This window comes from Acinonyx jubatus, chromosome A3 (assembly GCF_027475565.1).
Source record: "Acinonyx jubatus isolate Ajub_Pintada_27869175 chromosome A3, VMU_Ajub_asm_v1.0, whole genome shotgun sequence".
Classification (NCBI taxonomy): Eukaryota; Metazoa; Chordata; class Mammalia; order Carnivora; family Felidae; genus Acinonyx; species Acinonyx jubatus.
The window spans coordinates 118172973-118198262 of record NC_069388.1 but is presented as its reverse complement, the minus strand read 5'-3'; the positions used below and the strand labels follow the sequence as shown (position 1 = coordinate 118198262).

Sequence of the window (25290 nt, the reverse complement as noted above, 5' to 3'; positions counted from 1 at the left end):
GCATTGCACAGATTGTAACGTGTCTGTGTCCACTCGGACCTTCATGACCTGGCTGAGAGTGTTATGTGCCCACCTGCACACGTGTGTGTGTAGTGTAGTTCATAGTTGGCAATATATGTACATAACAGCTGAATTATTTACATGGGAGTGCGGAATTAGTGCCTGTGGCAGTGTTCTGTATTTTAAACTCATTGAATCAAATTAGTTTTATTTTAAGGAAGGGGAAAGAGGCTAGGGGTTGGGGGGGTGGTTGTAGGAAGAAGAACTCTTAGCAAGATCGTTCTTTAGGATTATTAGTCATGGTTTCCCAATGAGTCTTCATGATGCCCTTTGCAAATAAATGTTAATGTTGTCACCACACAGTTGTCTATTTGATTTCTTTAAAGTAAATGGTTTTGGGGGGATGCAAACAGAATCTGAAAATACCAACATTAACAACTGACATTTAGCCACCTCCGCCTACCATACTTTACTCACCTAACAAGGAAGGAGAAGAGGAAAGGATGCTAGCAAGATGTAAACATAAAGCTCAGGATTCCCAGCATGGGAGCAGCATCTTCAGATGGGAAAGCCTGGGCCATTTCTTCACCACCGTGACTAGACCCTAGCCCCATAATATAACCCACAGCAGGGGAGACTTTATCTTAAGAATCTGGCTTTCTGATTCCCTTTACACAGGATTTCCTGGGAAGCATTCAGTTTTCTTTAATCATGAACTCTTAGAGCATCAAAATATGGGGTTATATGTGCAAGTGCCCTCCACAAATGTTTCCCAGCTGGATTTGATCTATGCTGCCCACTGGTATGTCTAGAGCAATTGACACGTATGTGTATCTCTGTGTGTATATAAGCATTTGGGGGTTTCTTGTGAATTGTAAATGTGTGTGGCTGTAAATCCATGGCCTCGGCATTGTACAAACGCCATGGGGACATATAAAAGAAGCATAACCCCTGGCCTCTGCCCTTTGGAGCTTAGAGTTTCCCTAAGGAGAACACAAGACATACGCGCAGCTAGAAACTTGCCACTCGAGCTGGTCTGCGTGCCCTCCTGTGCTGAGAATGAGGAGGCTCGGCTGGAAGAGATCACAACTTTCCCAGCAGAATTGGACTCAAGTCCAGGCTCGTGTTGTAAAAAGAGTTTCAAAATGGTGGGGGAAGGTGGAGAGTTCGGGCAAAGAGTGAAGGAGGAAAGGAAAAGAGAAGATCAGTAGGTGGAAACATGGGAAATGGGGTTTGGTAAGGAGAGTGAAGCTAATGGACAAGGGTCCTGCATGCCATGTCCCAGAATTGGACATCGATGGAATTGACTCTTGAACCAGGGAATGTGAGGAAAGCGAGATTTTATATACATTAATATGAAGAACTTGTGTGTGATGGGTTGGGGAGGAGAGGGACTGAAGACAAGGACACCAGTTGGTTAGGAAACTGCTGGATGATCAAGGCTGAGCACTGGGAATAACGAGAAAGGCTGCAGCTAGGCAATATGGGGGGGGGGGTGCAGTTTGGGAGTAGCTAGAGGAAAAGGAAAGAGACATGAAGGCCTGAGCCTGAAGGACTGGAAGAAGCATCTGTGTATATTGTGTTGTATTTATGCAGACGTGTCTCTATGGCTGTGTGTGTATGTAGGTGATAACAAGTGTTTGAGAATATCTGTGAGTAGCCTGAAGTGCATTGAAATCTGAATTACCAACCCTCAGCTGTCACACGTAGCTTCTCGGTGATAAAAAGACCACATCCATATTCTCAGTCCTACAATAGCCCCCACACTAGGAAGGGAGGGATGGCTGGATGAGAGAACTAAATCTTGGGAGAAGTTTAGTGACTCGCCTAAGGTCACACAGACAGCTAGATCCAGGGAAGCGTTACCATCGCTTCCCACCCACAGCCCACAGGGGGCCCCCCAGTTGCAGCCAGCTTCAACCAATGTTGGGCTTGCTCTCGGAGGTGTTAAAAAGAAAACCACATGCCCAAAATGGCACCACTTAGGCCATGTCACCAGGGCTTAATACCTTACCTACCTGCAGTTTCAACCTCCCTAAGAAACGTAAGTCTAATTCCTTAATCAGGCATTTCCTGAGAAGCACCAATCAGGTCATCTATCACCCAGACCCTTTCCATTTGCGCACAGGTCAAACGCAGGCCTGTGCAGGTGCACGTGTGGACACCCTCCCACCCCCAAAGGTCAGGTGATCAGCATAAGACTTCCTGCTTTTCCAAGGGCAAGACCTTGCCTGGAACAAGCCTTTCTTTTCTTTTGCTGGTAACTTTCTTGCCCAACCCTCCTTCCTATAAAAATCTTCCATCTTGGGGCACTTGGGTGGCTCAGTCAGTCAAGCGTCCAGCTCTTGATTTCTGCTCAGATCATAATCTCCCTGTTTGTGAGATCTCCCTGTTGTGAGTCTAGTCGGGCTCTGTGCAGATAGCGGGAACCTGGTTGGGATTCTCTCTCTCCCTCTCTCTCTCTGCCCTTCCTTGGCTCGCACTCTCTCAAAATTAATAATAAAACTAAAAAAACCAAAAAATTTAAAAACCTTCCATCTTATATAACTCCCCTAAGTCTCCCTCTACTTACTAGATGGGATGCTACCGGACTCATTAAGTCACTTAATAAGACCAATTAGATCTTCAGATTTACTCGGTTGAGTTTTTGTTCTTTAACAGAGGGGCGGTGGGGAGACCCTGCACCCTTCCCTTTAAGACCCACGGAGGGATGGGCATTTTCATCCCCACGATGACCTATAAAACGTACTACCACGTGGCCACACGGCAACCACTGTCTCTCCAATATATGCTGTTTTGTTTTTTTTTTTTTTTTGGTATATGGATTATGTATTTTTATTTCATTCACCCAACGGACAAAGTCGGAGTCAGATGCGAAACTTGAAAGGTTTTATTTCCTAACTACAGGCAGCTTTAAGAGGCTGACTATCTGGGGCTATACCCGGCCTGAGCGAGTAGCACACCCAGGCTGGGAGGCGGCAGGAGGGCAGGGCAGGAGAAGGGGCCTTAGGGTCGACTTCCTGGGAAGAGAAGCCTCTGGCCCCGCTGCACGTCACTGGCCCTTCTTGTGGGCGTTCTTGATGATGGCGTTTTTGAACAGCGTCACCAGAGGCGTCTGGCTCTTCTCCGAGGTCATGAAGCCGCCGTAGCGCTTGTCCTTGGGCGGGCTGCCCCAGCGGAAATGCTCCATCTTATAGGGCCCTTCGTCCTTCTTCTCGGCCACCTCGGCCTCTGCCACCAGGCCGTACTCCAGGTCGGGCAGGGCCGCGGCGCCGTCGGCCGGGCCCTCGGGGCCGAGTGCCGGCTCCGGCCGCTCCCCGGCCAGCTCCCTCTTGAACTCGAGGGGGAAGGTCTCGACCGACTCGTCCTCGGCGCCGTTGGGGTACACCTTCACGGGGCGTCGCTTCTTGCCCACGGGCTTGCCCCAGCGGAAGTGCTCCATGGAGTAGGAACGCTTGCCCTCGCGCAGGCCCAGCTCCCCGCCATTGCCGCGGGGCCCGGGGCCGCCGTCGCCCGCCGCGACCTCTTCCTCCTCGCGCTTCTGGCCCGCGCTGCCATTGCGGCGGCCGAACCGGTCCCAGCGGAAGTGGCCCATGACGTACTTCCGGGGGTTCTCGGTCAGCGGCTGCTCGTCGCCGTTGCCGGGGAGCACGGGCGTCTCGGCCGAGAGGTCCGGCTTGCACGCCCGGATGCACGCCTGCGGGGAGGGCGGCGAGCGCGGGGTTAGGGCGGTCCCGCCCTGCAGCCCCGCCCCCGGCCCCGCGCGGCGCCTGCGCGCCCCGCCCCTGCGCGCCCCAGACCCTGGGCACGTGTGGGCGGGTAATAGGATAGGGCTTTGGCGGCCGTGGCCTCCTTGCCGAGGACCTGTCCTCGTGGCGCCCGCGGACATCCGACTCGGCTGAGGCAATCGCCTCTTTTGTCCCCTGGGCCCCTTGGTTCTTCTGCCTCGCAGCCACTAGAGATACCCCATCCCATTCGGTGGTTTACTTATCCCAGGGCTTTTGTGAATAGGGTCAGTTCCTTACCGTTATATGCGTGATATATAGGAATTGATCAATAAATGGTAAATCGGAGATAGTTGTTGGCATTTAATGAATATTGAATAAATAAATATGGTTCAGTTCACGTCTGGGAAGGGCATTGGGCTGAAATTGGGGGCAGAATCTATTCAGGTGGGAGGAATCTGGCCTCCAGAGCCTATATTTTCAGTTATGCCTCAACCTGACCCCAGTGATCTGCAAACCTAACTCATGCCCTACCCCAGCCATCTCCCTGTGCATGCGTCAAATGTTTTCCCATGCTATCTTGCACTTTTTTGCGTGGGTTTTTTTTTTTTTTCCAAGTCTTTTGAGCTGATCCTGCACTTTCCCAATCAGTGAGCTTTCGGAGGGAGTGGTTCACTTCCCTGTCACCTCATTCTGACTGGAGGGAGGGGTAAACAGCCAGGATTGTTTCCATTGCTTGGGTCATGGAGCCTATGTCTCTGCTCTCTGTAAGCAGACAACTAGAGTACAGTGCACATTTGCTTGGGAAAATGACCTATAGGCTGCAGCCTGGAGTTCTCAGTTATGTGGGACTGCAAAGGAGGAAACAGAATGATCCCCACCCCTTCTGTTGAGTTGGGAATTTCATACTCCAGAGATTTAGAATTATGAAACTGCAGAATATTAACAGTGGAAAGTAAAAACTATCTCATGCTCCTCCCCCCTGGACACATAACAAAGCACGAGGCTCAGGGACATGAAAGGAGCTTGGCCAGTTCCCACGACTCTTCGGTGGCAGAGCTTAGAACCCATGGGTTCTGACCACGCTCGGAGCTCCTTCCCTGGTGGGCTCTCAGCAGGAGAGGCTGCGCGGTGGGTATCTCCCACCGAGAGTCTCTTGGGTCTCTCCCTGAACTAGAACTCACAGAATTCCCTGGGCCCGTTGTTTCTATTTTATTGTTTACTATTTTTCTATTTTAATTTTTACTTTCTATTATCTTTCTATTTTGCATGCAACACATGCAGGTTGCCCTGTGTTTTTGAGTTCTCTCTCTCTCCACCTTAACTAGCTTCTCCACTGACAAAACACACTGAATGTAGTGACGTACAGTCCACCCTCACCAGGCGGGTGCTGGCAGCAGGATGGAGCTCAGTCACTGACACTGGCAGTGTGTCTTGTAGTCCTTGACTTGGTATAGCTTCTCATTTGTGCCTCCCTGTACACACACACACACACACACACACACACACAATTCCAGCCTGGCACAAAGGGCCTTTACATGCTTCTGGAAAGGCCGTGGAAGGTCAGTCCTCCAGAAGAATCATGAGACATTTGGCACCAGTTAGAGGAAAATGGCACCCGGCTTCTCCCTTCTCCCTCTAGAGATGATTTGTAGTACTACCTAGCTGCCTTTGTACTTGATAGTAGATAGAAAGGGAGTAAAAATGGAATGAAAATGGCAAGGGACACGAGGTTATTTAAAAAGGAATAAAAAGGCCGAAAGGTTGAAAATACAGAATCAATAGAGCGATAACTATTATTACTGTTACTATCACTCTTATTATTTTAATGGTGATATCTCGAAATAGCTTAAATGGAGTGGGGTCTTCATACAAGAAGACAGGGCAGGAAGATAATCAAGTGGAAATTGTGGGCCAGACCCATCTCCCTAGAGCTGCTTCCTCCCCTCCTTGGCTCAATTCTGGCTTCACCCTAGAGATCTGTTTCTGCCCTGAGCTGAGTTACCCATATCTCTGGGAATGAATTTCCCCTTCCCCACTCCCCTTTCTTTTGTGCCTTCCCAGTTCCAGCCCCAGTCCCATCTGATGCCCAACCAAGATGGCGGCCATAGCCCACATACCAGCAGGTTACTTTCCGTGGTGAGGTCCTGACACTGGCTGCTCTCCAGGCACCAGCCACTCACTTCCATGGAGGCCTGAAGCAGCAAGGCCAGCAGCAGGGCCCCTGGGCGGCTGCAGCACGATCTCGGCATCTTCCAGGCAGGCTGAGGCTCTGCAGAGGCAAATAAGATTGGTGGGACCCCTACAAGGAGCAGAACAATGTTGGCCACTGACCAGGAAGGACTGTGAGCCAATATTAACAACACATTCACTTGTGGAGCTCAAGGCTTTTTGAGGACAGGAGCAGTTCAAGGAGAAGTTTGGTGTGAGTTGTAGTGGAGAGGAGGGGAGCGGGACCTGGGAAATCTATGTGCAATTTCCCCTTTGTCTCCTATTAAAATCAGATCCCAAAGGAGGTTAGGGCTGGAAGCTATTTTAGAGATCATTTGGTCCGGCCCCTTATTTGAGAGATGAGGAAATTATTATCTCCTTCCAGAGAGAGATAATAATTTGGGTGTTCATGACAAGGCAAGGCTAATTGTCCTGTTTCCCTGAACTTCCTTTCCTATTTCACCGTTTTCATGAAGCTCCAGTCCTAACATGCCAGATTCAAGGAATAACTTGGGAAAGACAAAGGATTCTGAAATTCCTGCTCAAGATGGTCTATTTCCCTCCTGCTCCACCAGGATCCTATCATTCTTCAGAAATTGTTTCCTACAAATAGTAGGTTTGTATAAAGGCAAATAAAACCCCTGGTCAGTGTGGCCAAAACCTAAGCTAACCTAATTTGATGTCTTGTGCACAAATCACTCAGATGATCACTATTTCTCAGATTCCTGCAGCTTTGAGATTTATTTTTAAAGCAGAACCCCATTGTTTTAAAACTGGCCCATCTTCTTGAGCATATACCAGACCTCCTCTTGTTCTCAGAGCCTCTCAGATGCAGTCTGAAATAGCTGGACTTGAAGACACTATAAATGTAGAAGGGAAGAAGATGGACCTACAAAGCAGAAAGGCACTACCCACCCCCCATCGTGAGCACCCACCAAAGACACTTTCCGAGAAGCCAGAAAGAACCTGGGCAGATGCTGAAGTCAAGGGGTCAGGATGCAGTAAAGAGGAGAGCAGTGATGCTGCCTTTTGCCCCCTGTGCCCAACACTTTCCTCTAGCTCTCCCACTGCATTGTCCCCCCTCACCCAAGTCAGCTTCCAGAGTTGACCCCGAGTTTATTCATTAGCTCACCACCAACCCACAATCATTTTGGATTTCAGAAGATCTCTTCAACCAGCTGTAGAAAGAAACCTCATGAAATGAGAAAAGTAATTCACATTAAGGGGTGGATGACTAATTTTCTTATCTCTCTTAATGGACATTTGCATTTTAAAATGTTTGCCTAAAAGAAACCTCTCATTTGTGGAAGGGTGGCCAAGGCTTTTTTATAGAGAAGGCTTTGGAAATGAAAGTTCTCTCTGGCTCTTGTTGTCTACTTTAGAAAACCATTTCCTTTTCTTTGCCCCAGCCCCACTCCCCGCCCCCCCCCCCCCCCCCGCTCCCCCCAACTAGCTCATGGCTCCCTTCTTGAATGATTGCCAGGCACAATCGGAGTGTTTTCAGAGCAGACATTAGATGGCGCTGGCAGCCAGTGAGCTGGCCCATCAGCACCTCAGGCTGAAGGGGCAACTGGGAGAGCATTGATCCACCTTGGTGTCCAGTCTTGACCAGGGGCAGGCTGCTCCTGTTGTAGAATTTTGATGCTCTAGTTCGAGAATGGAGCCCTAAGTTGGTGGGCAAAGCAATTTAGATTAAAGCTCTGAGACCACACAACACATTTGGGCCATAACGATGCCAAGATTTACAAGAGAAGCAGAAAAATGGTAATTACAGGGGCACCTGGGTGGCTCAGTCAGTTGAGCATCTGGCTTCAACTCAGGTTATGATCTCACAGTTCGTGGGTTCAAGCCCCACGTTGGGCTCTGTGCTGACAGCTCCGAGCCTGGATCCTGCTTCAGATTCTGTCTCCCTCTGTCTCTGTCCCTCCCCCTGCTTGCGCTCTCTCTCTCTCTCTCTCTGTCAAAAATAAATAAACATTAAAAAATTTTTAAAGAAAAATCATAATTACATATCACTATGGGGAAGTGTAAAATAACATATTCATAAAGAAAGAAGTAAAATCATACAGATCTGGCAGTCCCCTCAACTATACTTCAGTTCTCCTCAAGGTTGGTCATTCTGGGATGATGATTTCCATTTTCTAAAAACACACCCTCATGATTTCAGGCCTACCTGAAAAGCCCCCAGAGAGCATTTCCTCTCTCTCTACCCCACTGACTGTCTGTGTTGTACAACATGGTAACATTCTCACTGCCCACCCTGTCAGAGTTCCATTCTATTGCTAAAAAGTTAGTTTTCTGGAAGCAATTTGTTTTCTTTTTACTTATGTGTATTTTCCATTTTCGACAATGAGCAAATATTACCTTGTGTTATTATTTTTTTTTACAAACAATAAAGCAACGGGAAGATGTTGAATATTGTGCTTTTTGTAGGTAGGGAGAGTGTTATATGTAATACAATAATTGAAACCCTTGGAAAAATAAATAGAAATTTGTAATTTACTAGTCTTGATATTAACTTCATAACGGAACTATACTTATTAGAATTTCATATGCGTAGATGAACGCTCTTTGAGCTAAACAAAGCATTGTGTTTGTCAGTCTAAAGCTGTACACTGGCCGTGCCCTTCTGTAAAGATCAGAGAAGCAGAGATGCAGAGTTTTCTCCTTTCACCATGATACACAGGCATCCAGTCCTAAAACAAAGTGCCAACGGCATATTAAACCATCAAATAAGGTGTAATCTGGACATATCTTCACAATGGACAAAATAAGTGCACACTTGTACTTTCCTTGGCTTCTTCCAGCAATTCTGTGAGAACCACAACCTCCCCATTTATACACAAAGAATTTGGGGGATCCAAATGCCCTGCAGACTCTCCCTTTTTCCCGGGAAACCTCCTTTGCCCGAGACTCCATCAGCTCAAAGGGCTGCTTCCGCCCTGCAATCTAGGGTCTTCGGGCTGGAAGATCCACTGTGCGGTCCCGTGAAGGACACATACGAGGTGGTTCAGAACCTTGGACAGTTCCTACACAGGCCACCTCTTTTTAACCCCAGCTGGGTAGAAGAGACCCGTGTCTTGATGGGAGCTTAGCCACATCGGGTGCGCTAAGGTGGGCAGGGAAACGGAGACTCGGGGCTCTGAATCCAAAGACCTGAATGCAGGGAGTTTATTGTAACTTTTAGCCTTTATTCTCCTGCTCCCATACCCAACGTTCATCTGCGCTAGAGTATATGGTATCTTTTAAGAAGTGACATGTACCCAAGAAAATCGGGAGGAAGAGGAGCCAAAAGACCGGGCTTTCCCTAGATCTCCCCAGAAGTTTGTTGGAGACTCAGCGGTCCTAGCAGCCCAACTCTCCGGAGAAGGCGAGGCAGCAGGCTCCTGGAAGGCACTCACTGCTTTCAGCGTCGCAGCCCAGCAGCCGAAGCCTGGCCCTCTCTGCTCCGCTTTGGGCGGCTTCCCACGCCGCATTCAAGAAACAGAAAGTTTTCAAGAAACTCGGGACCGCCACGAACCTAAGGCTCCTCAAGTCAGCGATCGGAACCGGGCGAGAGCATCCCGAGGCCCCGGGGCCGGGCGTTCCGGTGTAAGAGCGAGGTTCTGCGCCGCTGCGCGCTTACCTGTGGTGGAGAGGCTGCGCTCTGGGCGAGTCCCGCTGCGCCGGGCGGGGATGCTCCTCGGCCTCGTTAGGTCACTTTTCTTCCTTCCTTACTCCCCGTTCGCCGCCGCCTGGTCCGGGTCGCTCTCCTCGGTTCTTATATACCTGCGGGGCTCGCCCGGGTGGGCAACCGACGTGAACTTCCCGGCAGCGTAACCAGCAACTCCCGCGACCATGAGAAGGGGGGGCCATGGGGAGTTCCAGGTAGGGGCTAGCGCGAGAGCAGATGTGCCCGGAAAGGGGACTGGATCTCTGCCTCCGGAGGCTGGAATTAACACTGTTCCGCTGAAGGGCGCACCTGGCAGCCATCAGGAAAGAACTTAATTAAGGATGGTGTTGGGTCTCCAGGTAGGACGAGCAGGCGGCTTAGCACCCCGGTGTGGGGCAGGCCTAGGGCGCCTGCTGAGGTCGTTGAGGAGAGAGAGGGTGAAGTAACTTGTGTGCGTGCTTGGACGGGCATCTGCCTCCTTCGCATTTGGAGGTAAATATCACCGCAAAGGGGAGTTACGTCTGTAATGCCTCAGATTTCCCCATCGTTTGGAAACTGCGGTGAAGATGTCATGGGGAATCACAATCCCTCTGTTCCAGGTTAGGGGTGCGGTTGGGAGTTTGGGGGGTAGGGGAAAGGTGGGGGGGGGGTCCAGAGAAGGTCAGAAGTCACTCACCTGAGGCCCAGGGAAGGCCACCTTCTTGGGGGTGCAAAGTCAAGTTGCACTGCCCCTCCTGGGTCCCAGTTCAGAGCAGGCTCCCTCCCACACCCCAAATCCCCAGGGGGAAAGGTGCTGTTCCCTTTGAGTATTAATGAGGAGTGGGAAGGAGTTGCTCTGTGAAGAGCAGGCGAAATACTTTCCCTGTGGCCTCTACCTTAACCTGGAGTAAAGAAGCAGAAAAAAACTGTGAGGAGTCATGGGAGTGGGAGGGAGTGTTGGAACCAAACAGAACTTCCAGTCAAGGCGCTTGTTTTATTTTTTTAATTCTTTTATTTTTCAAGGAGCTTGCTTTAACCTGCCAATCGCAGGAGCTTTCTTTCTTCCCGGTCAGATGTTCTTTCGGATTCCCAAGACTCCCTTGAGAAATTCTGGTTGGTGACCTTGGCTTTATATGATTCCACAAACCTTTCCTTTTGGGACCCAGGAAAAAAATCTAAACTCCTAAACAGTAAACACTGTACTTTATCAGCTGGTCTCGCCCTCTTTCCGGGGTCGTCTCGCACCTGTCCATCTTGCTTCCTGGCATCTCGATCATCCACAACGTCCCCATTCTCATGAACACTACTTTCTCAAGCCGTCATCTCTCTGTCCGCGCCGCTCCCACAACTGGGACCTCCTTCCTGTCTCCACCCTCCCAGGAAAATTGGACTCTCCTGCATTAAGATTTACCTTGTCAATTATCACCTGTTGTCTGAAGCCTGACTTGGTTAATTGTGCTTCCTGGGGCATGAAACACAGCTTTCTCTGCTCACCAGAGACTCCCATTCCCACCCCACCTGTACGCATGGCCTTTATTGCTAGAACAAATTCCATGCTGTCTTCCGTCTCCCCTCCCACCTACTCCTGTCCCGCTACCACCAGGCTCGTGAGTACTCTAAATCAAATTGTGATTTTCTCTTATTGTTCTTTGTATTATTTCATAATACAATGAGAGGCAGCTGGTGGTAGCAGAAAAGCCAGACCAAGAAAAGTTCAGACTGACCCAGCTCCTGTCCTCCTTTGTTAGCTGAGTTCTTAATTCCCTGTAGCAGAACTGAAAGACCGCTGAATTGCATATAGAATCACTGGGCGGGTTGGGGAACCAGGATCCAAAGGTGGGGTGGGGGGGGGGGGCAAAAGTTGGCTGGAATCAAGACCCAAAGCAGGCTGCTGATCAGATCCAATTAGAAAGAAAACCAGATCACTCCTGAAGTAGGCGGTTGCTGTTCCCACTTAAGCAGATGCCACCAGGAAGGACTGACCTGTTTCTTTAGCACTAGCTTCTCTTTGAAAGCCTAGAACAGGTCACTTTGATTGAGGTGACAATGTGATTCTCCCCATTTATCGTGACAATGTGGCGAATGACATCGCTGATTTTTAGTGTTACACCAACCATCTACTCCTGGATTGAGCCTAATTTAATTATGCTGTGTTACCTTTATACAGCACTAGGTTCAATTTGCTAATATTTTATTTAAGATGTTTTATCCCTGCTTATGAGCTTGGCGTGTAATTTTCCTTTCTTGCAGAATGCTTGTCAGATTTTGGTATCACATTTAAGCTGTCCTCATAAAACAAACTGGAAATCTCTACCCGCCACTCTTTTTTTATAGTTTGGTACAATTAGTAGTCAATGGTGTTTATCTCTTCCCGAAATGGTTGAGATAACTCATCAGTAATATCATGTTTGTTTGTCGAATGACTTTGAATTACAGATTCAATTACTTGAATAACACTATTTTAATAATCGATTTCTTCTTGTGTCAGTTTTAGCAGGATGCATGCTTCTAGAAATGTATCCATTTCATCTAAATTTTCTAATTTATTGTCTTAAATTTGTTTTTTATATCTTCTTATTATCTTCTCAGCATCTTTGGACTCTCTAATTATGGTCCCCTTTAATCTCTAATGTTGGTAATTTATGGCATCTCTCTTTTTGTCTTGACTAGTTTCTTAGGAGTTTATCAATTTATTAGTGTTTTTAAAGAATCAATGTTAGTTTCATTTATTTTCTCTATTGCATGTACACTTTTATCTATTTCTGAAATTTCTACTGTTATTACTTTTTGCTTTCTAATTCCTAATTAGTTGTTCTTTTTACCCTCTTGAGTTGGACATTAAATGAATGCTTTTACTTACATAGTTGATATTCAACCTTTATTCTTTTTGATATACATGTTTATGCTACAAATTTGTTTTAAAGTATGGCTTTAGTTTAATCTCACAAGTTTTGCTATGTTGTATTTCTATTGCCATTTAGTTTAAAATATCTTATTTTCATTGAGATGTCTGAATTAACCTATGGGTTACTGAAAAGTGTTCTCCTTAACCTCCAAACATTGGGGATTTTCTAGTTATGTTCTGAATAATGTTTAGCCTAATTACCCTGTGGTCAAAGACCATGCTCTATTTTATTTCAGTCCTTTGAAATTAGGGGGGGTGGGGAGAGCTGCTTAATAGATGGACATATCCCATTTTTATTAATGTTTTGTATGCACTTCAAAATAGTATGTATTTTATGGTTGCTTAAATATTCTATATCCTTTCTTTTTTATTTTTTAATTTTAAGGAATCTCTACACCCAACGTGGGGCTTGAACTCATTACCCCAAGATCAAGAGTCAAATGCTCTACTGACTGAGCCAGCCAGGCACCCCTCTACATTGTTTCTAATTATTTGTCATCTTATTTTATTAGTTACTGATAGAAGTGTGATTTTTAAATCGTCCCATTATTTTCATGGATTTATCTTCTTCTCCCTTTAGTCCTGGCATAAAAATAACTTTCTAAAAATCAAATGGTGAATATGGGGCAGTGGTAGAGGGTAATATAGGATCAAGGATAAAGAGAGCAGAAAGGTACTGAAGCATGGTTACATGCTGATGGGAATAGTCCAGTGGTGAGGGGGAGATCGAGAGGGGGGAAACCAAATAATCCAAGTCTTCTACGAATCCAAGTATTAGTAAGATGAGATCCAGAGGAAGAATCTGACCTTGGAACAGTAGAGGGTCTTCCTCTTCCACAATAGTGGTGGAGGAGAAGAAGGAGGTATAGACACAAGTAGACTTGTAGGATAAGCCATAGGAAGATGAGTGGACTTCTCTCTGAACCAAAGCATTTACCTTTTAACCCGGTATTTCCTGGGAATTATCCTGAGGAAATTACCTAACAGTTACAATAAATGCTGTTCAAGACTATTCATGCAACATGGTTTATAGTAGCAATAAAATAAAATAAAATAAACATCTATAATGGGATATAGTTATAAAAATCATGGCAAAGCCATGTAATGAAATACTTTGAAGCTATTCAAAACAATGTAGATATTTATTTCCAGACACAAAAAAATGGCCACTATGTGTTGTTAAGTGGAGAAAGTATAGTAAGATATGGATATAAATAGAGATAAAGATAGGAATTGAACTAAAGATGAAAAGATTTCAAAGTGTTGGGGCATCTGGGTGATTCTGTCGGTTAAGCGCCGACTTCGGCTCAGGTCATGATCTCACGGTCCGTGAGTTCGACCCCCGCGTCAGGCTCTGTGCTGACAGCTCAGAGCCTGGAGCCTGCTTCGGATTCTGTGTCTCCCTCTCTCTGCCCCTCCCCTGCTCGTGCCCTGTTTCTCTCTGTCTCTCAAAAATAAACATTAAACAAAAATTTTAAAAAAGATACAAAGTGTCAGTAGTGGTTATTCTGGTTATCTAATTACAAACCACTCTCAAAACTTAGTGATTTGAAACAACACTCATTTTGCTCAGAAATCTGCAGTATGATCAGGGGCCAGCATATCCCTGCCCCACTTGGCATCAGCTTGGGTAGCTTAAAGGCTGGTGTCTATAATTATTGAAGCCGCTCCTTCACATGACTGGTTCCTGGGCTGGAAAGACTCAAACATCTGGGGGCAAGAAGAGGTGGGGCTCCTCAGACACTCCTTTCTGTCTCTGTTGTCTCCTTGCCACGTGGTCTCTTGCATGTGGCTGCTTTGCGGGGGCTGGATTTACACAAGGCTCATGTCTCCCAAGCATGCACCTGGAGGTGGTTTGCTCTGCCAGGTAGAGGCAGTGGGGGTGGTCAGCAAGAGCTCCCCAGAGAAGCAAATGCTGAGTCGGGCCGAGCCTTAATACAGTAGGTCACCAAGACGAAGAAAGGAAAGGCAATCCAGACAGAGGGAACAGCATGTGCAAAGGGCTTAAGGCAAGAGAAATCCGGTTATGTTCCTGGCTCTCTGGGTGCGTGTAGCAAAGGGAGAGAGAGAATACTGGAAGAAACAGAAGCAGGAGGGGAGGAAGTGAGGACCATTTATGGACTGAGTCAGAAGAACACTCGGACCAAATGTCTATGGCAGTGAGGATAATCAGAGGGGAGGGAGCCCGGAGACGGTAAGGGACGATCAGAGAAGTCCAGTGCTCTGCTCCAGGGCCTGGAGACCAGTGCAGCCAGGAGTGGCAGCGGGGAGGGGGGAGATGAGACAAAGGCGAGGGCATGAAGCACAAAGAGGTACATCAATGTGGGGGAAGGAGTCACGGACTCTTCCCTAAGGTTGTTGTGGCTGCATGGCTGGCACAAGGCCACGCTGTGGCTTTACAGCTCCACCACCAGACTCCCTGATCCTAACCCCCCTCAACGACTGCTGAACTGTGTGACTCGCAGCAAATTCCCACCCTCTCTGTGCTTAGTTGTCCCATCTGTGAAACAAGGGAAATGGTTGCGCGAACCCATGAGGCTGTCATGTGGATGCAATAAGGTAACACACGTGAAGGTCTTAGAGCAGAGCCCAACCAGCCCTTAGGAGCGCTAGCCCTTGTCCTTATTATTATAGAAGCACTGGCCCAGGAGGACCCAGCCTGGAAGGGGGAGAGGGGAAAAGGCAAGAAAGAAGGGAAAGGAGGAAGGAGCATACAGGGGGTCTCTGGACAGGGTAGATGAGGGCTCCTTTAGAGACACGGAGTGTGACGACCCTGGGGCTGAGGTGACGCACCCACACCTGGCGGTGGGCACAGGGCCAGAACTGCTCTCGTCATCCCAGCTTTTCACCTTTGAGGGTTTAATTGAAAAAGCAGTGTCACCGGGGTGTGAGTGCGTTACAAAGACAGGTGCAGAGGTGGCCTCCAGGGGCGAGGGAAGAGCTTGGGAGGACAGCAACAAGGATGGGTGGCTGGGAGCCCAACACGGGAGGGTGGCCTTGCCCTCAGCCTCCAGGCACTGGAGCCAGGCAATGGGGGACATTTCCCTGGGAGAAGAGGAGCCTTTTGGGGGGGGAAGCCAGGGAGCAGGACCCCGCCAGGCCCCCGGTGGACCGGCCCTGTGCTGCAGAGAGGAGGGTCTGTGAGAAGGTTACAGCAAGGTGGATGGGGTGACCAGGGTGGGGCGCTTTGGGCGCATTCTGCTTCCCTCCCCCACCCAGGAGCGGAGGAGGGAAGGGAGGGCAAGGAGTAGGGGGAGAGGCTGGGAGGGTCACTGAAGAGTCAGGGTCTGTCCTGGACTCTTAGGTTAGGACAGTTAGGCTCTGACTGGATGCAGGGTTTGCAGAGAGGGAATTTGGGCAGAATTTAGTGTGGGGCTGGGGGCGGGCAGGCTGGGAGGACTAGCAAGGGAGGGGGTTGGGGGTGGGGAAAGGCTGAGACATGCCGACTCGGAAGCAGCTACTGTCCAGTCTGCTCTCAGCCCCAAACCAGGCCCCCAGGCCCCCGTGGTGCCCACACAGTGCTCCCTCGGAGGTCACCAGGTGCGGTGGGCAAGTGCTGGCCCGGAATGCCCAGATCTGCTTCCATCACTCATTCACTCGACAAATGGCCATCGACCCTCACACGTGCCTGGACAGACCTCTCCTGTGGGGGATTCAGCTCTAGGGAAACTGAAAATAAAGTAGTCAGTATTAACCTGAAAAACAGACACTGCCAGGGCGCCTGGGTGGCTCCATCGGTTGAGCGTCCGGCTTCAGTTCAGGTCATGATCTCACGGTTCGTGGGTTCGAGCCCCCACGTCGGGCTCCGGGCTGACAGCGCGGAACCACTTGGGACTCCCTTTCTCCCTCTCTCTCTCTGCCCCTCCCCGACTCGCTAATGCTCTCTCTCTCAAAAATAAATAAACTCTAAAAAAAAAAGATAGGCAATGGCAGTTATTTTGCCAGCAAAAATGGGTTTATTCGGGGCAGGATGGCAACCCAGGGCACACAAGCTGCAGCAAAACCACAGGCAAGTCTGAGGAATAAAGGAGAGGCGTGGTTTTTAAGGACAAAACGGGTGAGTTGGGAAAGCTGTTATCAACTAAATGGACACGGGAGTAAACTGGGACTTTGACGGATGACTTTTCACCGGTAGAGCTGTTGTCCTGGGTGATGAGAAAACCTTCTCTTCCTCCAGCTGGAGTAGTAGAGTAGTATCCATGTGCAAGGTCAGGTCTAGGTAAGGTCAAGTCGATCTCTTCCTGTCGCCAATTGACCACAGGTGGGAGGGCCTGAGAGCTGCCGACTGCATTGCAGTGAGGTTTCCCATTACTAATTTTCACGTCCATAAACAATTACAAGTTGTGATAAGCACAAGGCAGGCAACTGAGTGGGAGAGGGGAGGGCAAAGCTCCTTAGCAGAAGCAACGGCTGGTGCCAAGACCCCGGGTCAGAGGAGATAGAGTTCCAGGAGCTGCTGGAAAGGGAGGAAGGGGAGGAGGGCAACCCTCGGGATGGAGGGACGTGAGGGCACAGGTCTTGAGGACTGTGATGTCGACTTAGATGATGACTTAGATTTTATGCCAAGAACAGAGGGACACCAGTGCTGGCTGTTAATCAAGGGAGGAACTGGATCCTCTCGAGTTCCTCTAAGACACGGTCCCGGCTGTTGTCCGCAGAACCAAGCAGAGGGCGAACAACCAACGGCTTCCGTTTAGAGTCAGAATCAACAGGACTTGGAGATGTGGGAGTGAAGCAAAGGGAGAGTTTAAAGAAGTTTCCGGATTCTGGTCGTGAGTCGGTGGGAGCTGGGAGCCTTCAGAGACATGGGGGAAGACTCCGGGGCGTGGAGGAGGTTTGAAGGAGGACACCGCGCGGCCTCAGGCAAGTTACGCCTCCGAGTTTCCCTGGGGACTTTCAAAGCTCCATCTCCTAGTGCTCACGAGGGTTCTTGCACACCTTGCACACCGAGCAGGTGTGAGAAATGCTAACTACCAGTAGATTCTCGGCAACTGAAACACTAAGAATTCTCCAAGGGGAGCCTGACGGGGGTGGAGGGGGCAGACAAAGAGCTAGCCTCCACAAAGGGGCCCTGAAACCTGGAGCAGAGCAGAGGGGAAAGTCCCTGGTGCCCCCTGGCCCAGGGAGTGGGGAGGGTCCCGCTGCCCCCCTCTATCCCCTGCCACCCACACTTCCCGGCCCCCAGCCCCTTTCACGGAGCTGCCCATTCAGCACTGCAGCTGGGCCACTTCTCGGGCCTTCAGTTTGACCCCAAGGGCAGAGAGGAATCAATTTGTGCAGAGAATTGGAATGAAAGCGATTTCAATTGACCTTTGAGTGGGGTTTTAATTTGCTTTATTACAGCCAAAGGGGCCTCATGAAAAGACCCTTGAGACTGCTTTTATCTACTAATGCGTGCATTAGCGCAGCAGCCTGGGCCTCTTCTGGATGCGGGGCGGGCAGAGGGGGAAAAGGCCAGAGAGGGCCCCGGAGCCAGCGTCCACGCCCCTCCCAGGAAACGGTTCGCAGGCCCCTCAGGGTCCAAGGCAGAATCACAAGTGGAGGAAGAGGCAGTGGAAGGTTCCAGCCCCAGGTCTGCTGCTGGGGCGCCTCGAGACCTGGGCCGGCACCTCCGGGTTGGTCTCTGAACAGTGGCAGGGAGGGGACTTGTGGAGTGGATGGCCCCTCAGTCCCGGCCAGGCCCGATGTTCTGTGGTTGTAAGCTCATATCTGCAAACTCTGGGGTAAAAGTAACTGGTTTTGTAGAATGTGGCCTCGAATGGGGACAGCAGAGCCTGCTGGGCTAAGGAGCAAAGCTCTGTCCTTCCTCCTCATAGGTCGCTGTCATGCTCTTCCCGGTTTTCTTGACATTTCTGCTCTAGTCCCCTCTACGGGCCAGTCAGATCTCTGTTCTCTTCGCCCCCAATTCCAAAGGAAGCCAAGGGGGTAGCTTCATGAATTCCCTTCTCCTCTACTGGGCAGAGCCCTGCAGGCAGCTTCCTGGGGGGGTCCAGGTGGCCTACAGAAAGCCAGCCCCAGAGCAGAGAGCCCCCTGAAATTACTTCTCTACACAGGGCCAACGTCAGTGCCACCGGGTAGGACAGACCCCTGTGAATTCATATTTACAGTCCCACGTTAGAAATGTCACCCACTCTGTACGTGGGGATGTGGCCACATGGAACCATGGGTATGTTCTTTCAGAACCACTCCCTTATCCTAATCCCTTTCTTCAAACTGAGGGCTTGTTCCTTTGCAGTCAAAGTGGACTTCCCGGGGGGCGCCTGGGTGGCTCAGTCGGTCAAGCGTCTGGCTTAGACTCAGGTCATGGTCTCCCGGTTGGTGGATTTGAGCCCCACATCAGGCTCTCTGCTGTCAGCACAGAGCCGGCTTTGGATCCTCTGTCTCCCCCTCTCTCTGCCCCTCCCCCGCACGCACGTGCACGCCCACGCTTGCACGTGCGCGCATTCTCTCTCTCAAGAATGAACGAACATTAAAAAAAAAAGTGGACTTCCTGGAGGTGGGGGTCCTAGTGAAGATGTCACCGACATTAAGGGGACACCAAGCTCTCCTACGTGATGTCCCCCTGCAGCCACCAGTTCCAGACAGAGCCCAGGTGCCAAGAGCCACCATTCTGAGGCAGTGATGGTCAGAATGGTCGTTTTGTAGGGAAATGCCTTTGTTGGACAGCTGCTTTTCCAGAAGAATGCGGAGTTCTCTAACCAGGAGTTGAAGTCAGGAAAGTGACTCGGTGGCCAGGAAGGACGCTGATAATGCACATCCATTAGCGCATCACAGGAGAGGCATTCAGACGCCCGGAATTGTCCTCCTCCTCCAGATCCAACAATGGCTTCTGTGGAGGGGCTTGAAGTGGCCTTTCTACAGGCACTCAGCTCAGCCCCTATCTCTGAGCCCCACGCACTGGTGCTCCGCTTCCATTTCAGGCCCTGCTCAAAGGAATGGAGGTCCAGAGAGCCCACGCCCTGCCCTCAAGTCCCGTTGCCCTGGGAGAGTGACGCCAGGCTTGGGCAGTGCCGGTGCACCATGACCTGATCTGCCACAGCGCCAAGAGACCGCTATTCCGCACATGCGCCTGAACCTGGGTGTGCACGTCTCGGGGGCGGGGAGGACGTGAGCAGTGCAAGGACATCTGGAAGGTAGTTTGATCTGGTTTTTAAGAAACTGCCTAAATCTTTCTGTCCAGATGAAAGTGATGCCCTTGGGGCACCTGAGTGGCTCAGTCGGTTAAGCATCTGGCTTCGGCTCAGGTCATGATCTCGGGGTTTGTGAATTCGAGCCCCGCGTCCGGCTCTGTGCTGACAGCTCAGAGCCTGGGGCCTGCTTCGGATTCTGTGTCTCTCTCTCTCTGCCCTTCCCCTGCTCACGCTCTGTCTCTCTCTCTGTCAAAAATAAACATTAAAAATATTTAAAAGAAAGGAAGGAAGAAAGAAAGAAAAGAAAGTGATGCTCTTCAAAGCATTCCCCCTCTCGTTCTTGATACCTGTGGTGGGGCGGGGGCTGGGACTTCCTGCAGACCCCTCTGGAAGAACTGCCCCCAACACCAGTTTCTAAGTCACCTAAGAAGGCCAGTCTTCTGACTCCAAAGTCACATTTTTTAAAAATGTGTGTTTATTTTTGAGAGAGAGAGAGAGACAGAGACAGAGAGAGACAGAGCTCAAGATGGGAAGGGCCAGAGAGACAGGGAGACACAGAATCCCAAGCAGGCTCCAGGCTCTGAACTGTCAGCTCAGAGCCTGACGCGGGGCTCGAACTCCCAAACGGTGATCATGACCTGAGCTGAAGCCAGACGCTTCACCGACTGAGCCACCCAGGTGCCCCTAAAGTCACATTTTTAAAAATGCATCCATTATATTCCTCTTATTTCTCCTTTATATTATAGTTAGGTCTGTATACTGAATTTTTTTCTATTTGTGGTGGATGTGGGAAGGTTATATTATCTGTGAGTTTCAAGGTAGTAAATAAGATCTTACAGAATATTTCCTTTTAGAAGGGAGTTTTGCTGCTGGTGGGAATGTAAAATAATGGAAAATAGTTTGAGATGCCTCAAAAAGTTAAACATAGAGTTACCATATGACTCAGCAATTCTACTCCCAGGTCTATATCCCAAAACTTAGACACGAATGTCCGTAGCAGCATTATCCATGATAGCTAAAAAGCGGAAACAGCCCAAATGTCCATCAACCAAAAAATGGATAAACAAAATGTGGTGTATCCTATACTGTGGAATATTATTTGGCAATCAAAAGAAATAAAGTACTGACAGATGCTACAACACGGAGGGACATTTAAAACGTTTTGCTAGGGGGCGGCGCCTGGGTGGGGAGTCAGTGAAGCATCTGACTTCAGCTCAGGTCATGATCTTGCAGTTCGTGAGTTCAAGCCCCTCATCGGGCTCTGTGATGACAGCTCAGAGCCTGGAGCCTGTTTCAGATTCTATGTCTCCCTCTCTCTCTCTGCCCCTCCCCTGCTCATGCTCTGTCTCTCTCTCTCTCAAAAATGAAATAAACATTAAAAAAAAAAAAAAGTACAGGCGAATGCATTCAGACAGAAAGTAGACTAGTGGTTGCCTCGAAGGTGTTGGGGAAAATGGGGAGTGACTGCTTATGGATATGGGAGTTCTTTTTGGAGTGACGAAAATCTTCTAAAATTGTGGTGATGATTGCACAGCTCCGTGAATATAATAAAAGCCATTTTATTGTACACTTTAAATGAATAAATTATGAGTTATAGCTCAATAACACTGTTATTTAAAAGGGGGTAGTCTTTTGAGAGACAAAGATGTGGCTACAGAGAAAGGCATGTATCAAATCTTTCTTTTTTTTTTAATTTTTTTTTTAACGTTTATTTATTTTTGAGACAGAGAGAGACAGAGCATGAATGGGGGAGGGTCACAGAGAGAGGGAGACACAGAATCTGAAACAGGCTCCAGGCTCCGAGCTGTCAGCACAGAGCGCGACGCGGGGCTTGAACCCATGGACCATGAGATCATGACCTGAGCCGAAGTCGGATGCTTAACCGACCAAGCCACCCAGGCGCCCCATGTATCAAATCTTTCAATGTAACAAAAGAGGAGGGTATCCTGCGGGTGTTAGGCTGTGTAAGCCACCCTGACCTACTATCCCTTTGTATAACAAAAAACACCCAGTCTTTCCTCCTGTGTCTTTGCTGTGTATCTCCTCACTCAGAACACTTCACTTCTGACATTTCTGATCACTTTTTTTTCCCCACGTCAAGGAATTTTCCATAACACCAAGCAGGTGTCCTATAATTTCACTCAATTCTAACACTATCTACCTGGTCAGATCCCACAGGCTAAGGGTCCTTCCCAGAAGCCTTCCCCCCACCCCACTCCAGATGCCAATCGCACATTGCAGATACCCTGGTTACCCCCGACTTCTGTCTGATTTGGCTACAAGTCGGAGGTTCCCATGACCCTTTGCTCAGGTTGGATTAATTTGCTAGTGCAGCTCACAGAACTCAGGGAAACACGCATATGGTTTTTTCGAGGATATGACGGAGGATACAGCTGAACAGAGGGCAATAAGTATAAAATAGAATAAAGTCTCTGACTGCCTCTGGGTGTTAGGGAAAAAGAACACAATACCACTCGAAACTGAAAAATCAAGTAATGGATGTTTATTTCCGTTTACAGAAATAAAATCCTAAGCAGCAAATTAGTGGGCAAGAGAGGGAGAGAAGTAGTTCACGGTTAATGCCAATATGTCTCTTATTGGGAAAACAAGAGACAACATCTGAATCTCTAAATAAAGAAGTAATGAAAGGTTTTACATAATAAGAGTATTCATCAGTGCTAATCACTGAACAATAATATACACCTTGTTCAACACCGCAGAATGAGAAAGAAAACATGGTCCATCTAGTGAAAAACTCTATTTGGTAAGTATAACATACCGTGTGAATTGAGGTATCATGTGAAATATAAAGCAATATGACAGGGGCGCCTGGGTGGCTCAGTCAGTTGAGTGTCCAACTTGGGACCAGGTCATGATCTCACAGTCTGTGAGTTCAAGCCCGGCGTCGGGCTCTGTGCTGACAGCTCAGAGCCTAGAGCCTGCTTCCGATTCTGTGTGTGTGTGTGTGTCTCTCTCTCTCTGCCCCTCCCCCGCTCATGCTCTGTCTCTCTCTCTCTGTCAAAAATAAATAAACATTAAAAAAAAATTTTTTTAAAAAGCAATATGACAAACTGGGACCCAATAAAGCATATTTATATATGTAAATGGACTTGAATCATCTATGAGGAAAAAATATTTTTAGATAGGTTTAAAAAATCCAGTTGATTGCTATATAAAGGAACATACATGGGGTGCCTGGGTGGCTCAGTCGGTTAAGCGTCCGACTTCGGCTCAGGTCACGATCTCGCGGTCCATGAGTTCGAGCCCCGCGTCAGGCCCTGGGCTGATGGCTCAGAGCCTGGAGCCTGTTTCCGATTCTGTGTCTCCCTCTCTCTCTGCCCCTCCCCCGTTCATGCTCTGTCTCTCTCTGTCTCAAAAATAAATAAACGTTAAAAAAAAAAATTTAAAGGAACATACATGTGGGGTGCCTGGATGGCTCAGTCAGTTAGGCATCTGACTCCTGATTTCAGCTCAAGTCATGATCACAGAGTTCATGAGACCGAGTCCGGGATCGGGCTCTGCGCTGACAACATAGAACCTGCTTCGGATTCTCTCTCTTCTCTCTCTGCCTCTCCCCAACTCAGGTGCACACACTCTCTTTGTCTCTCAAAATAAATAAATAAACAAACATTAAACAGAAAGAGAAAGAAAGAAAGAAAGAAAGAAAGAAAGAAAGAAAGAAAGAAAGAACAACAAAAAGTGGAGAGGGCATCATTTTGGAAGAAAATTTATAAAAAATTATGGTGTATTCCTAGAAGAAAATACCACTTGAAAAAAGAACAAACCACTGATACAACGACATGGATGAATCTCAGAAACATTACACTGGGTGAAAAAAGTTGGAAGCATTCGTGATGTATGGTTCTGTTTGTATCAAGTTCTCCAACAGGCAAAATTCATCTAGGGTGACAGAGGTCCCATGAGTATTGACCCTGGCGATGGCGAGGAGGGCTGGCCAGGAAGACACCCGAGGGAACTTTCTGGAGTCAGGAAAATGTTCTAAGTCCTAACGGGCTGTGGGTTACACACGTGTCTGCGCTTGTCAGAAGCGAGCAAAAGGTATACTCACCGCGTGTACAAGTCTTGGTAGGTAAATTATACCCCAATTGGAAAGAGAAGGGACTGGTGGCCGTGTTTACCCTTAAAGGGTCTCTGGATTCTTTAGCAGCCCCGACTGAGCAGGGCAGCGTTGCCCACACACCCAGCCACCCGAGCAGCACAGGCTGTCTGCGGTGCTCCGGTCCCCAGGGCTGCTGGTGGCCTGGCCTTGAGAACACCGGCCGGCTGGCCGGAGACAGTCATTGAGAGGAAACAATTGTTGCCTTTTGAGCGGAAGCCCGGGGTGGGGGCAAAAAGAAGGTCTGCCAGGCTCTGCCTTTCCCGAACAAAGCCGTGACCTCTTCTTGAGCAGTTGCTGCCTGCATTCTGCAGCCTAAATAGGAAGAGGAGGAGAGGGAGGTTGGAATAAAAGGGGGTAGTCACATCTCCGTCTCTTCCCTCTGCTTTTAAAACGCTTGAGCTACTGCGAGCAGAAGTGATTTGCTGGGTACCGGGCTGAAGAGGCAGATTTCCCAGATGGAGCTGCCGGGGAGACGAACCCGGGGAGGGGAGAGGCTTTCAGGAGGGCATTGGCCCGGCTGCATCCGCGCAGGCAGGGGAGTCACGGGCCTTTGTGCCCGCGGCCTTCAGCCCATGGCACTCACGGTAAAGTGGCTGTGACTTTCTGCCGGAGTATGTTTCAGATACTAATGACGGCCAGACCCCGGTAATGGGATGTGAAGGGCGTGGAGGGGGGAGGCCGGGGCAGGGTGCCTCTCACAAGTTCTCGGGGGGCCTGGGCTCTCTCCTCCACAACCGGCCCCTTCTGCTGCCCATGCAGGGGCCTACCTGGCCATCTGGAATGACAGACCCGAACCCCAAGGTCCACATGCGGTCATCAGGGGTGTGCCCTTCATAGTCGAGGAAGGGACAGGAATGCACGCTGTCCGGTAATCCTGAGATTGGCCGGAGCGAGTGACCCAGAGGGGTCGGCGGGGGCCAGACGTGAGAGGGGATCCTTCCCACATGAGCACGCAGAAGCCTCTCCCTCAGATTGATGGCATTGAGTGCCTCTAGGTTGTAGTAAGGTGCGTCGTGATGTGAAAAGATTCTCGTGCTATTATTGCGTGATAAATGGCAGGCCGTAAGTCAGTGTCTGTGGTCTGAGCCCATATTTGCTGTTTTCGAAGAGTGTAGACAAGAAAACTTAAAACTCTGAGGGGAGGGTGCCGCATGTTAGCAATGCTTATCTGGGGAATACGGGGAAGTTTTTCTTTTCTTTTTGCTTGTCTCTACTTGCCAGACTTTCTGAAATAAGCATATAGTCCTTCTGTAAGACAAAATTTTTATTAATCATAAACTTTAGGGGCTTCTGGCTGGCTCAGTCGGTAGAGCATCCAAGTCTTTTTTTTTTTTAATGTTTTAATGTTTATTTATTTATTTTTTATTTTTTTTTAAATTTTTTTAACGTTTATTTATTTTTGAGACAGAGAGAGACAGAGCATGAACGGGGGAGGGTCAGAGAGAGGGAGACACAGAATCTGAAACAGGCTCCAGGCTCTGAGCCATCAGCACAGAGCCTGACGCAGGGCTTGAACTCACGAACTGCAAGATCATGACCTGAGCCAAAGTCGGACGCTTAACTGACTG

General features: G+C 49.0%; 1 protein-coding gene across 1 annotated transcript; it reads right to left on the bottom strand.

The window, feature by feature from the left end:
- Positions 1-2875: 2875 nt before the first annotated feature.
- POMC (proopiomelanocortin) lies at positions 2876-5977 on the bottom strand. The gene is made up of 2 exons (XM_027033330.2): positions 5846-5977; positions 2876-3697 (listed from the first exon to the last, which is right to left on the bottom strand). Exons 1-2 carry the CDS (start codon positions 5975-5977, stop codon positions 3053-3055), a joined length of 777 nt encoding a protein of 258 aa, XP_026889131.1. The 3' UTR covers positions 2876-3052.
- Between the last annotated feature and the right edge of the window lie 19313 nt (positions 5978-25290).

What these genes read in the sequence shown, in the direction of transcription:
- POMC (XM_027033330.2), bottom strand. Translation starts at nt 5,977, where the DNA reads ATGCCGAGATCGTGCTGCAGCCGCCCAGGGGCCCTGCTGCTGGCCTTG. An exon ending in CCACGGAAAGTAACCTGCTG is followed by an intron (nt 3,698 to 5,845) that starts GTATGTGGGCTA and finishes CCCTCCCCGCAG; the next exon opens with GCGTGCATCCGGGCGTGCAA.